The sequence below is a fragment of the Diadema antillarum genome, unplaced genomic scaffold, assembly GCF_040938485.1.
Source record: "Diadema antillarum isolate AM-2024a unplaced genomic scaffold, OU_Dant_1.0 seq00000584_RagTag, whole genome shotgun sequence".
NCBI classification, from domain to species: Eukaryota; Metazoa; Echinodermata; class Echinoidea; order Diadematoida; family Diadematidae; genus Diadema; species Diadema antillarum.
The window spans coordinates 461,256-471,260 of record NW_027271518.1 but is presented as its reverse complement, the minus strand read 5'-3'; the positions used below and the strand labels follow the sequence as shown (position 1 = coordinate 471,260).

General features: G+C 38.2%; 1 protein-coding gene across 1 annotated transcript; it reads right to left on the bottom strand.

Moving 5' to 3' along the window:
- Positions 1–371: 371 nt before the first annotated feature.
- On the bottom strand, positions 372–7,904 carry LOC139735542 (TAF6-like RNA polymerase II p300/CBP-associated factor-associated factor 65 kDa subunit 6L). Its single transcript, XM_071646297.1, has 10 exons — positions 7,687–7,904; positions 6,956–7,042; positions 6,452–6,602; positions 5,991–6,047; positions 4,717–4,814; positions 3,881–4,054; positions 3,111–3,235; positions 2,192–2,324; positions 1,493–1,615; positions 372–1,192 (listed from the first exon to the last, which is right to left on the bottom strand). Exons 1-10 carry the CDS (start codon positions 7,891–7,893, stop codon positions 419–421), a joined length of 1,929 nt encoding a protein of 642 aa, XP_071502398.1. The 5' UTR covers positions 7,894–7,904; the 3' UTR covers positions 372–418.
- Between the last annotated feature and the right edge of the window lie 2,101 nt (positions 7,905–10,005).

Below are 10,005 nucleotides of genomic sequence, written 5' to 3'. Positions count from 1 at the left end.
TCAATAACCACTGGACTAATATTCACAATAACAAATCTGTTTACTGTGATCTACAAAAGGGCAAATACATGCCAAAGTGTTGCTAAAAAAGGGACCCTATTTTTTTCTTTGAGCAAAACAAGACAAATAAGCATGAAATTATGCAAACAACCAAACTTGTAAAAGTATTTGTAGTTTCCTTGATTCGTGTGCATTAATTTTCCAACAGTTGTCCTGTCTGTTTAACATCACGATATAAAAACCTCAACAACAGGAGACTCAAACATCAAGGCTTTTCAATTACACTTTGGCCTTCAATAGGAGACAGTGTTGAATATTGCAAGAACATCTACCAAATATAACTGAAAGCACTGGTCCACGTTACCAGAGAGCTACCTGTTTGGCAAAAAGTAGAGAGTCAACAAGACATCCAGGGGTGCTAGAGCGTTGCATGTATGCTTGGGAGGTTCCTGGTGGACGGCATTCCCAATCTTTTCACTTTCGTCCTCTTGGCCTTGCCTACTGGTGGCATTTTGATGCTCACTTGCCAGACTCGGCTCTCTAACTGCGGGGCACTCCCTCTCTTGGCAGGATGTTTCAAAAGCTTTGTTGGCTGGAAGGCATCCCTCACCCCACCCGAACGGGTCCGGAATCGTTTGCTGGTCTTGCCCTGCCTTGTTCTGAGGCTCTGCGACCTGTGCGTTGAGCTGCCGGGCTTCGGTGGCCGACTCTGTGGTTTGGGCTTCGCCTCCTCCGCCGCGTCCACCTTCGACCGGGGTGGGGGAGGAAATGTATTTGTGGCGTTTGGCCGATGGCGCCTGAACATGGTCCCATCGAAGGTGACCCGCTCATTGACGAGTTCGTTCAAGGAGGCACTGTGTTCGATTCGCTTGTCAAGCTGGGAAAGCACTTGCAGCACGTTGACCTCAATACCGAGTCTAACGCTCAAGCTGTCCCCAAAATATGAGTAGAGTTCTGTGTATAGCTCAACAAAACCGTTCGCCCTTGCTTTCTCCACGGACTTTTCCTTGAGGGGCGGAGTAAGGCTCCCCGACGAGGACAGCGAGCGCAGCTGGATAACGCGACTGGCTGTGCCAAAGGCAAATTCTGGCAGGTGGCGCGGACTGTCGCAGGGAGAACTTATTTGGCTGGGCAGCTCCGGGTCAGAGACACCCTCGTGGTACTTGTAACGAAGTAATGTTTCAGCAGCCATCTGGAAAGCAAAAGAAAGTGAAGGAGAAATTAATGAAAAAGTGATAAATATCAATAATGCCACCAAACTAACTTTGAGTAACATCAGTGAAAAGTCACAATTTACAGCAAAACTTTACAATTCCCTAACTTCCCTTATTTGTGTCCAATTTTGATCAAATTTTCTCAAATGTGCATAAAAAATTTTACTCTTGCTTTTCTGACTAACTTTTAACTGGATTGGAATTCCCTTTTAACTCAAAATCACCAGTGATATGCAGCATTTGCAAATTAAAGTACACAGATGATAAGTTTCACTTACCAGGAGAGCCCCATGGACCTTGTGTCCATCTGCCTTGACCTGTGAGATGGCCGTTTCCTCCAGGACTTGCTGTAAGGTGACCCAGTATGTGGCCAGCTGTGGACACAGCACCTCTTCAATGGCCTGACAAGAATTATCATGATACAGTCGACTCCTGTTATAACAAAGTCCTTGGGACTGGCAGTTTTCTTTCGTTACATCAAAATTTTGTTATAACTGAACAAATAATGTACGTAAAGATATATAGCTGATGATTTGGGGGGGGGGGTGAATATTTACTTCTTTGTAACTAAAATTTTAGTATAACCTGTGTTCGTTAAAGTGGGAGTGCACTGTAAAAAAAAAAAAAAAAAAAAAAAAAAAAAATCACTGCTTGTGCGTTTGTGTACTCTTGCTGAAGGGCTGTAGAGTAATGACTATGGCTTAAACCCAAAGCATGCATATTGCAAGGCAAGTGTGCCAACCATAATACAAAAAACATATCACATAGCATGACAGCTTGGGTGCAAAGTCGAAAACAGGAAACATGTCCACTTTAAGTAAGTCATATTCTACACGGACAACGAACCTGCATATAACACAAACAGGGTATATGTGAAAGTACATGATGGTAACATATCTGTCTTTTGTAAATAATACATTTTACATTTGTACGCATGAACATACACAGAAAAACAAAAATATCTATGACAGTCTTACTTGGGGTCCAAGGGCTATGAGTCCCATAACTGCCCCATAGTATGTGCACAGCGGCCTGGCCGGATCATTCAGCACTTCCTGGAGTGCTGTCAACATTTGCTGGTAGAACTTGCTCTTTGAATCTTTGGCACATCTGAGTGGAGGAAAAAAAGCAAAGTGGTAGTTGCATTGATTAAAGTGCATTCTGATTCCTATGCCATTACAAATTTAAGTGAGAGAGCATCATGAATGTAGGTAAATGCAACATGTAGAACATACAAATAGATTGATACATAGACTGATGTCTTTAATGTAAAAATCATGTCATAAAACTTTAAATTACTTTAATATTTTTTCCTCTTTGTCATCAAATAGTCTAAAAACAGAAATGGGCTGATTTGTGAAATATAACTCCGGAGGTAACTCAGTCATAAAAGGGGAGAGAAATTGTTATATCAAAAGACCCAGGTTTATGACATGAGGAAGATCACCTAACATGTCAATGCCAAAAAAAAAAAAAAAAATAATAATAATAATAGTGTGATGTCAGTACAGAGGGAAAAAGCATTCAAAACCAAGATGTCAACCTCACGAAAGACGTAAATGCCAAAGTATGTACAACTGTGCAACTATATCAGTCAAATCATCACATCAACTTCAGAAAAGTTTTGTCTTGTGTGTGTGTGTTTTTTGTTTTTGTTTTTTTGCGAGTACCACTGAAAGGTATCTAATGTAAATGTAATCTGCCAAACTACGGATGCCAACCTCAGAAAGAAACCTTATTTTGATCTATAAATGTTTATCGCAGTTATAAATATTTGCAATTATAACCAGTTGAGAATAAAACATATCAACTTTGGGAATGACTTTCATCTGTGAGTGTCTGTTTGTTTGTTTTGAACAGTGAAAGGATTACAAGGATACTCTCAGTGAAGCGCACCTGAGGATGGGTTGGAGAAGTCTGGCAGCAAAGTCTCTCAGCCCCCAGTGGTCATTCAGTGGGTTGATGGACACTGCAAGTGGCTCAAGGATGCAGTACATCACCATGGAAACCAGCTGGATCATCTGCAAATGAAATGAATTACAGGCACAATGATAATGATAATAATCAACAATGCTTACATAGCATATAACACTTAGCGCATATGTCTCTTTGCACTCAAGAAAAGGAAATATAATAGCATATACAATTGCAATTGCAATGGTATCGAGTTCCATGTTCGTTTAGATTGTGAAAAGATGCAATTTCAAAGCAGACTTGAATTTATTGATGTTAGTAATTTGTCTTGATTTTTGGGGGTACATTATTCCATAGAGTAGAGGCCTTAGCCTAATGAATCTTAAGATTCCACATGACACTGAAGTGGACACAATATTGGTAAATGTATGGATTACAAGGGAAAACCTACATGAAAGACGGCAGGGGGGAGATATGTGTCAATCATTAAATATCTAAATCTAAAGATCTGATACTAATTTACACTGATTATTGGATTTACTAGAAAAGAATAATAATTCAAAGCCTTTGTGCATCTTGAAATTCAGAAAAAAAAGACCTGATGGCAATTCAGATCAGGTTCCATAAGTAGAAAATAAGTTAGACAAATGTCATGAATGGCCTCTAAGTGTTAATGTCTATCTGGACAGTCTTTGGGGATAAAGAGTATATAGAGACTTTTTAGAGTTGCAGATGAAGTCAGAGTTACTCACATAGGGTCCTAAATAGAGGAACTTGTTCCTGACAAGTGCATCAACAACATAAAGCAGCCCCTTCAGTTGATGTAGCTCAAGACTGACTATTTTGACCCCTTCTGAGACAAAGTTGACAAGAGAGGGCAGCAAACAGGCTATCTTGCTACTTGTCTGAAGATCGTTCAACAAGGTCTGGATACAGGGAGAGAAGAAAATGGCAGAAAATTACAAACATTTGAGGAACTCCTTTGAAACATGAATACAATCACTTTATAGAACTTAGCACCGCACCGAGTACAACTTTTGGAACTTGTTAAAGTAATTACACCTGATTTTTCCAATAATTTCCTACAGATTTCAATTGCACATCTTATAGGATATCATACCTCACTGTCATTAAGGTGGGGCAGGGTGCAGAAACTAAGACTTTAAAGCAGAGTCACATAAAGATGATAGAATCATTTGAGCTATGGGAGTGGCGTAGAATACTTCAGGTCAGCTGGAGAGATAGGAATACCAATGTATGGATTCGCCTAAGAGCAGGAGCTTCAGTAGAAGGAGACATGCTTGCCCATTTAGGTAGATGGAGCTGTCTTTGTATGGACATTGGAAACACCAATCAGACAGCCTTATTCAGATAATGGTAGAAGGAGAGGAAGAGGAGGAGGCCAAGCCAGGATGTAGGAAAACAGGATGGATTTGACAACATCAGGAAGTGGACGAATGGAGGAATGGCCGTGGCAAGAACAAAAGCACACAAGAAAATGTCAACATTTCTATGAGGATTATAGCAATGCAGCAGCAGCAGCAGTTTAGGAGAAAGTGAAGCCCTGAGTGGACAGGAATAGACCTACCTTTGCAGCCTCATTGTCTGTCCCAAGAACAGCCCTGACCAGCTGCTGGTAGTAGATCACCTGATCTGATGACAGCATGTCCTTTGTGTGCAAAAGACCTGATCATGAAAATCACAAAGCAGCATTCAAAACTTGATGGTACATCACTGCTTTCATGGTTTCTGAAAGAATCAGACCTTCCTGCTCTTTCATTTTTTATTTAAGAACCAAGCCTCAAGGAATGCACTACAACTCCCTGAAGCATATCACCCAGTCATGAAATAACAAAGAATCTGATTATTTGTTGTGAAGAAAAAGAAAACAAAACATCTCATTAGAATGTCTTCCATCATCTCCTGCTCTCATTATCTATAAAATTATGAGTCTTACACAAGTGCCACCATCACTTTCCCCAACATACACAATTTCAAGTCCAGTAAAATTGCCATTCTTACAGTAGAAAATCAGACTACTGGTATTTCTTAAATATGGACATAAAAGAGGTACCATTAGGTGACCAATTGTTTTCCCAACTCAAGTCTCATAAACCTTCCAATTACACAAAGCAAATGTTCAATTGAACAAGTCAAAAATAAAACAGAGCCCTCTCTCTTCAGTTGTATGGCTTACAAACATGCAATGAATATAAATGAAGCAATGAAGCATTCAAATGAAAATACTTATGATAAAATGCTTAATTACAGACACTGCACATACTGCCAATATTTACTCAACTGTCCAACAGATAGGTAACTTTCAAAGAGACCACAGAGTATGTAAAAGCGCTTTATTTGATATTTACAGTACCTCATTGTCAACAACATGCTACACCAGATTAATGTTCCTCATAACTAGAAAAAATATATGTTATTTGTCTCTTTCTGTTGGGTGGCAACTTATTGGCCAATTAGCAGAATTATCTACAATGCTGTTAATGACCGGTAAGTATTAATACTAACGCATTTCAACTCTCTACAATGAAAACAATGTGAGACCATTTCTGTGAGAGCAATACCTTGTACCAGGACCAGTGAAATAAATGAAAAAAATCATAGCATAGAAATCTAGAATGATGTCATATCACTGGTTTCGGCAATGACATTCATAAGGTGTATTCTATACTTGCTTGCTTGAAGAGGGTATGTACCAGTACTTCAAGCTCCATATGAGTGTGGGTGGTTTCATGGCAAGGATACATAGTGTGCCATGAAACCACCCACCAAATGTTCTACCACCATGGAAACCGTCAACGAATGTACTCTACAAGATGCCATGATACTAAATCTTGCTCTTACCTTGGTCGCTATGTGATGCTGATACTTTGTTCACACCCTCTATGGTCAGCCAGTTTGCTGTATGCACAAAAGAAAATTTGTCAGCTACAACTACATGGATGAGACTGGCAAAAATGAATACAAATCTTGTCTTTGACTTGAGGGCTCCCTTTGTTACTCCATTGCACAAAGATACTTTTAACCATTAATATGATTATATACAACTTACATCCATTCATTTGACTTAACTGAAAAGAAAATAATGTGCATTCTCTGCACAAGAAGTTCAAAGCCAATTTGTATATTAGTACTGCATGTGACTTATTTCATTTTAATGCTACATCTTATTCTAGTACAGGTGTATCTATTTTTTCTTGTTTTAAAAAGGCTTACTTAAAACAAAGGTTTGATAAAAAAATGCATGAAATTACAGTAGTACAGCATATCTGCCAAAGACACATGGACTGTGGAGCGCAGCTCACCCTTCAGAGATGTTCTCCCGTTGTCGAGGGGCGTCTTCGTATCCATGGCAATTTCTGAGAGGCTTAGGTCACGATCTTCAGCAAAGTACAGCTCTGCATCTTTCACTTGCCTGAATACAGAGGGCTCATTTGAACCATATCCATGAATGGGCTGCAAGGTAGAAATACATTATCATTATCTGAGCATTTTATTTTCTTTCTTTTGTTTTTCCCTGTTGCTAGGCTATTTTGCCAGTCTACCAATGAACATTCATATAGACAGAAGTGGGTGGTGATAACAATAATTGATATTAATAATAATGTTGATGATAATAATAACAATAACAATAACAATAAAAATACAATAATCATCAAAGTCATAATCATAAATCCCATTGTTCATCATAATTTTTATACAGATCGAATAAAGGGTATCAAGACAAAAGTGCATTAAACTTTACTTTATGACTACAATCAATCTCATGACACATGACATACCGTACTCTTGATATTGGCATATCCTACCTCTACATCACTCCATCGAAGAGCCTTATTGAAGTCTTCTGTGGTCATTCGCTTACGCTTACTGTGCTTCATAAACTGGGCGCTGGCCTGGGTGTACAAGCAAAAGAGAAGAAGACGAAAAAGACAAATGATAAGCTTTTTTCTCTTTATAGTTGGTGCTGATGTGAAATCTTATAGCCACTCCAAACACATACATGACACATGTATCATTGCACAACTCTTAAGTTTAACATACACTGTACACAACATAATATTTATATGCATTTTCCTTGCGCTTTCAAAATTCCATTTTCCTTTAAATTATTTCCATGATACTGTAAAATGTATGCCATTACTTCACGTATCAGCCAAAAAGATGGATACCTGGTAAAGTAGCGCAGGCTATCCAACAGACAGCATTTAGCAGCAATAATGTTTACAGTGCAGTGCCACAGCACAGTGCAGTGAATGGGTGGAATAGGTCTAGACTATATGAAGTCTTCCCATATTCATATCCCCCTGTATAACTTGCTTTGCAACAAACAGCTCATGAACACATGAAAGTTATGGCTAAATTTCACACTAAATAACTTCACGCAGTTATATTTCACATACTGTAGACAGGAGAACAAGCAGGGATGAGGATTCTGTGGGATAAACCAGCGCGTTCGGGTCGGTGCGGTTTAGGATCAGGAGGGATGGTGTTTATTCAGTTATAAGACATAAACATTAATATATGGGACTGAGCAAACCTGCACTGCCTCCCGAAGTCGGTAGCACACATCTTCAGCTAAAGTTGCTGCTATTTCGTCAGAGACACCATCAAAACCAGCAGATTCCGCCATGATCTTGATCGAGTCTTTTGAAAATAAGGCATATTTCTTTTCATCTACAGTTTTTGATCTGTCCTCTTGCTTAATCTGCGGCTTCGCCTCAGTAGAATTCATCACTGTGTTCATCTTCCCGCTGTCAGCCATGTTCAAATGTTAGCGTTGTAAGCAAGCAATCAGGTTCAGACGGGCGTCCGGATCCCTAGCTGCCTGCCCTCTGTAAAGCGCAGCCGCTGGTACCAACAATCTGACCAGCGCCAGAGAACGACTGACTAGTAGGAAGGCGAAGGAAATGTCTCCATGAAATTGATAAATGTCGCAGTCCTGTATTATTTTTGGTATTACATGGCGCATCAAATAGTCACCACTTTTACTATGTACAGTTGATCTAGATGGAATAACCGTGTAATCTGACTTCAATTGCAACAACCAACAAACATGTATCAAAATTTTCCAGTGGTAGAGAACATAAGCAAAAACCAAAGGCTAACCCTCGTATATGTAGAGTCAGAAGGATATTGGAGACATGATAAGAAAGATTTCGACTGAATGTATCCTATATCAGTGCAGTATTGATCTCTTCTGGCATCGAAAAAAAAATCGGAAATTATCTTTAAAAAGTGACAATATGTACATTCCAAACAGCAACTACAGTAGCTGTGAATAATGACGAAAATCAAACTTGATGTTATTAACATCACTCTAGCCGTTGTCATCGTTTCATCATGTTGGGGTTACACAATATACTAAAACAATATGCCTGTTATGTCGTAGCAATAATGCAGATTCGACGAGTATTGGTCAAACATTTTTTTTTTCATTTTTTTTTCCTATGAAAAATTGATAAATCCTTTAGGCCCTATTTTAATTCTGTCTTACATTCAACCGGAACCCACAACACGCAAATATGATGTGTTTGTATAAGGTTTGTATCTATCGAATCTACTTTTACTGTATAACCAATTTGTTTATCATCTGATCATTTTTTCATGTAAACATTTATTTTGCGATAAATGCAGAAAACTACCTGCAAACAAGCAAAGGCACACAAATAAACATGCAATTCACCAGGCAGTAATTTCGCAAACCAAACATTATTGAACTTTTTTCTATCCCGACTTACACTGAATTGTCTCTTCATATCGGTCGGGGGGTATGGATCTCCCTAAATACAAGGTGGGGATGCCATGTATAATCCTCCTCCTCCCAGGTTTCAGGGAAATATATCTTTTTACTACATTACTAGTCGTATTCTTCCGGGGTTATCGTAATTAATATGATTATCACTCTTCTTCTCTTTTTACCTCTTCTTCTTCTTCTTATAATCATTATTATTATTATTATTATTATTATTATTATTATTATTATTATTATTATTATTATTATTATTATTATTATCATAATTACTATAATAATAATAATTATTATTATTATTATCATTATTATTATTATTATTATTATCATCATCATAATTATTGTTGTTGTTGTTATTATTAGTATTATTGTTATTATTATTATCATTATTATCATCACCATCATCATCATCATCATTTTTATTATTTTCCTTATCCTAATCTTCGTCCTCGTCACTTCGCTTTTGTATTCCATACTTCTGATCGCTAAATACTAGTATAATTTTTTCTGCCTCTAATGGGAACGTCATTAGATATTTATCGAGAGACGTATACAACGGGGGATGGAGTAAATTCATAAATCTTACTGCCAGAGTATTATTATTATCCTCACTATCTGTATTATTGCTTGTCTTGTAATCTATAAAACATAGTAAGCAAGCCGCCCTTTAAAGGGGATGGCTATAGTAACTGATCAGTGGGAATCAGTGGGAATGCTGGAGGATGATTGTTCCAATCCGTCTGGGATTCCATATATCTATTGTTGTGTGAAAATCATTTGCTTCAGAATGGTCTCATATTCAAGTAATGTGTAGTTTAATGTTGCCAGGTTAGCGTGCCTGGTCAGTGACGGGGCATTAATCTGCACATTACTTGAATATGAGACCGTTCTGAAGCAAATAATTTTCACACAACAGTTAGATATATAATGTACTCTTAAATGAATCCCACAAGAATTGGAACAATCATCCCTCAGTATTCCCACTGATTCCCACTGATCGGTTACTAGCCATTCCATTTAAGAGCGCGTCAGCGTTTGCGCTAAAAACAGCATTGCACAACATTGAACCATTCGGTTACCATATCACTGAATTTATTTAGGGATATG

Bases quoted from the DNA above. Each gene is read 5' to 3' on its own strand.
- LOC139735542 (XM_071646297.1), bottom strand. From the start codon at position 7,893: ATGAACACAGTGATGAATTCTACTGAGGCGAAGCCGCAGATTAAGCAA. The intron at 6,048-6,451 runs GTGAGCTGCGCT...TTGTGCATACAG, and splicing joins CGGGAGAACATCTCTGAAGG to CAAACTGGCTGACCATAGAG. The intron at 2,325-3,110 runs GTGCGCTTCACT...TCCTCCACTCAG, and splicing joins CTTCTCCAACCCATCCTCAG to ATGTGCCAAAGATTCAAAGA.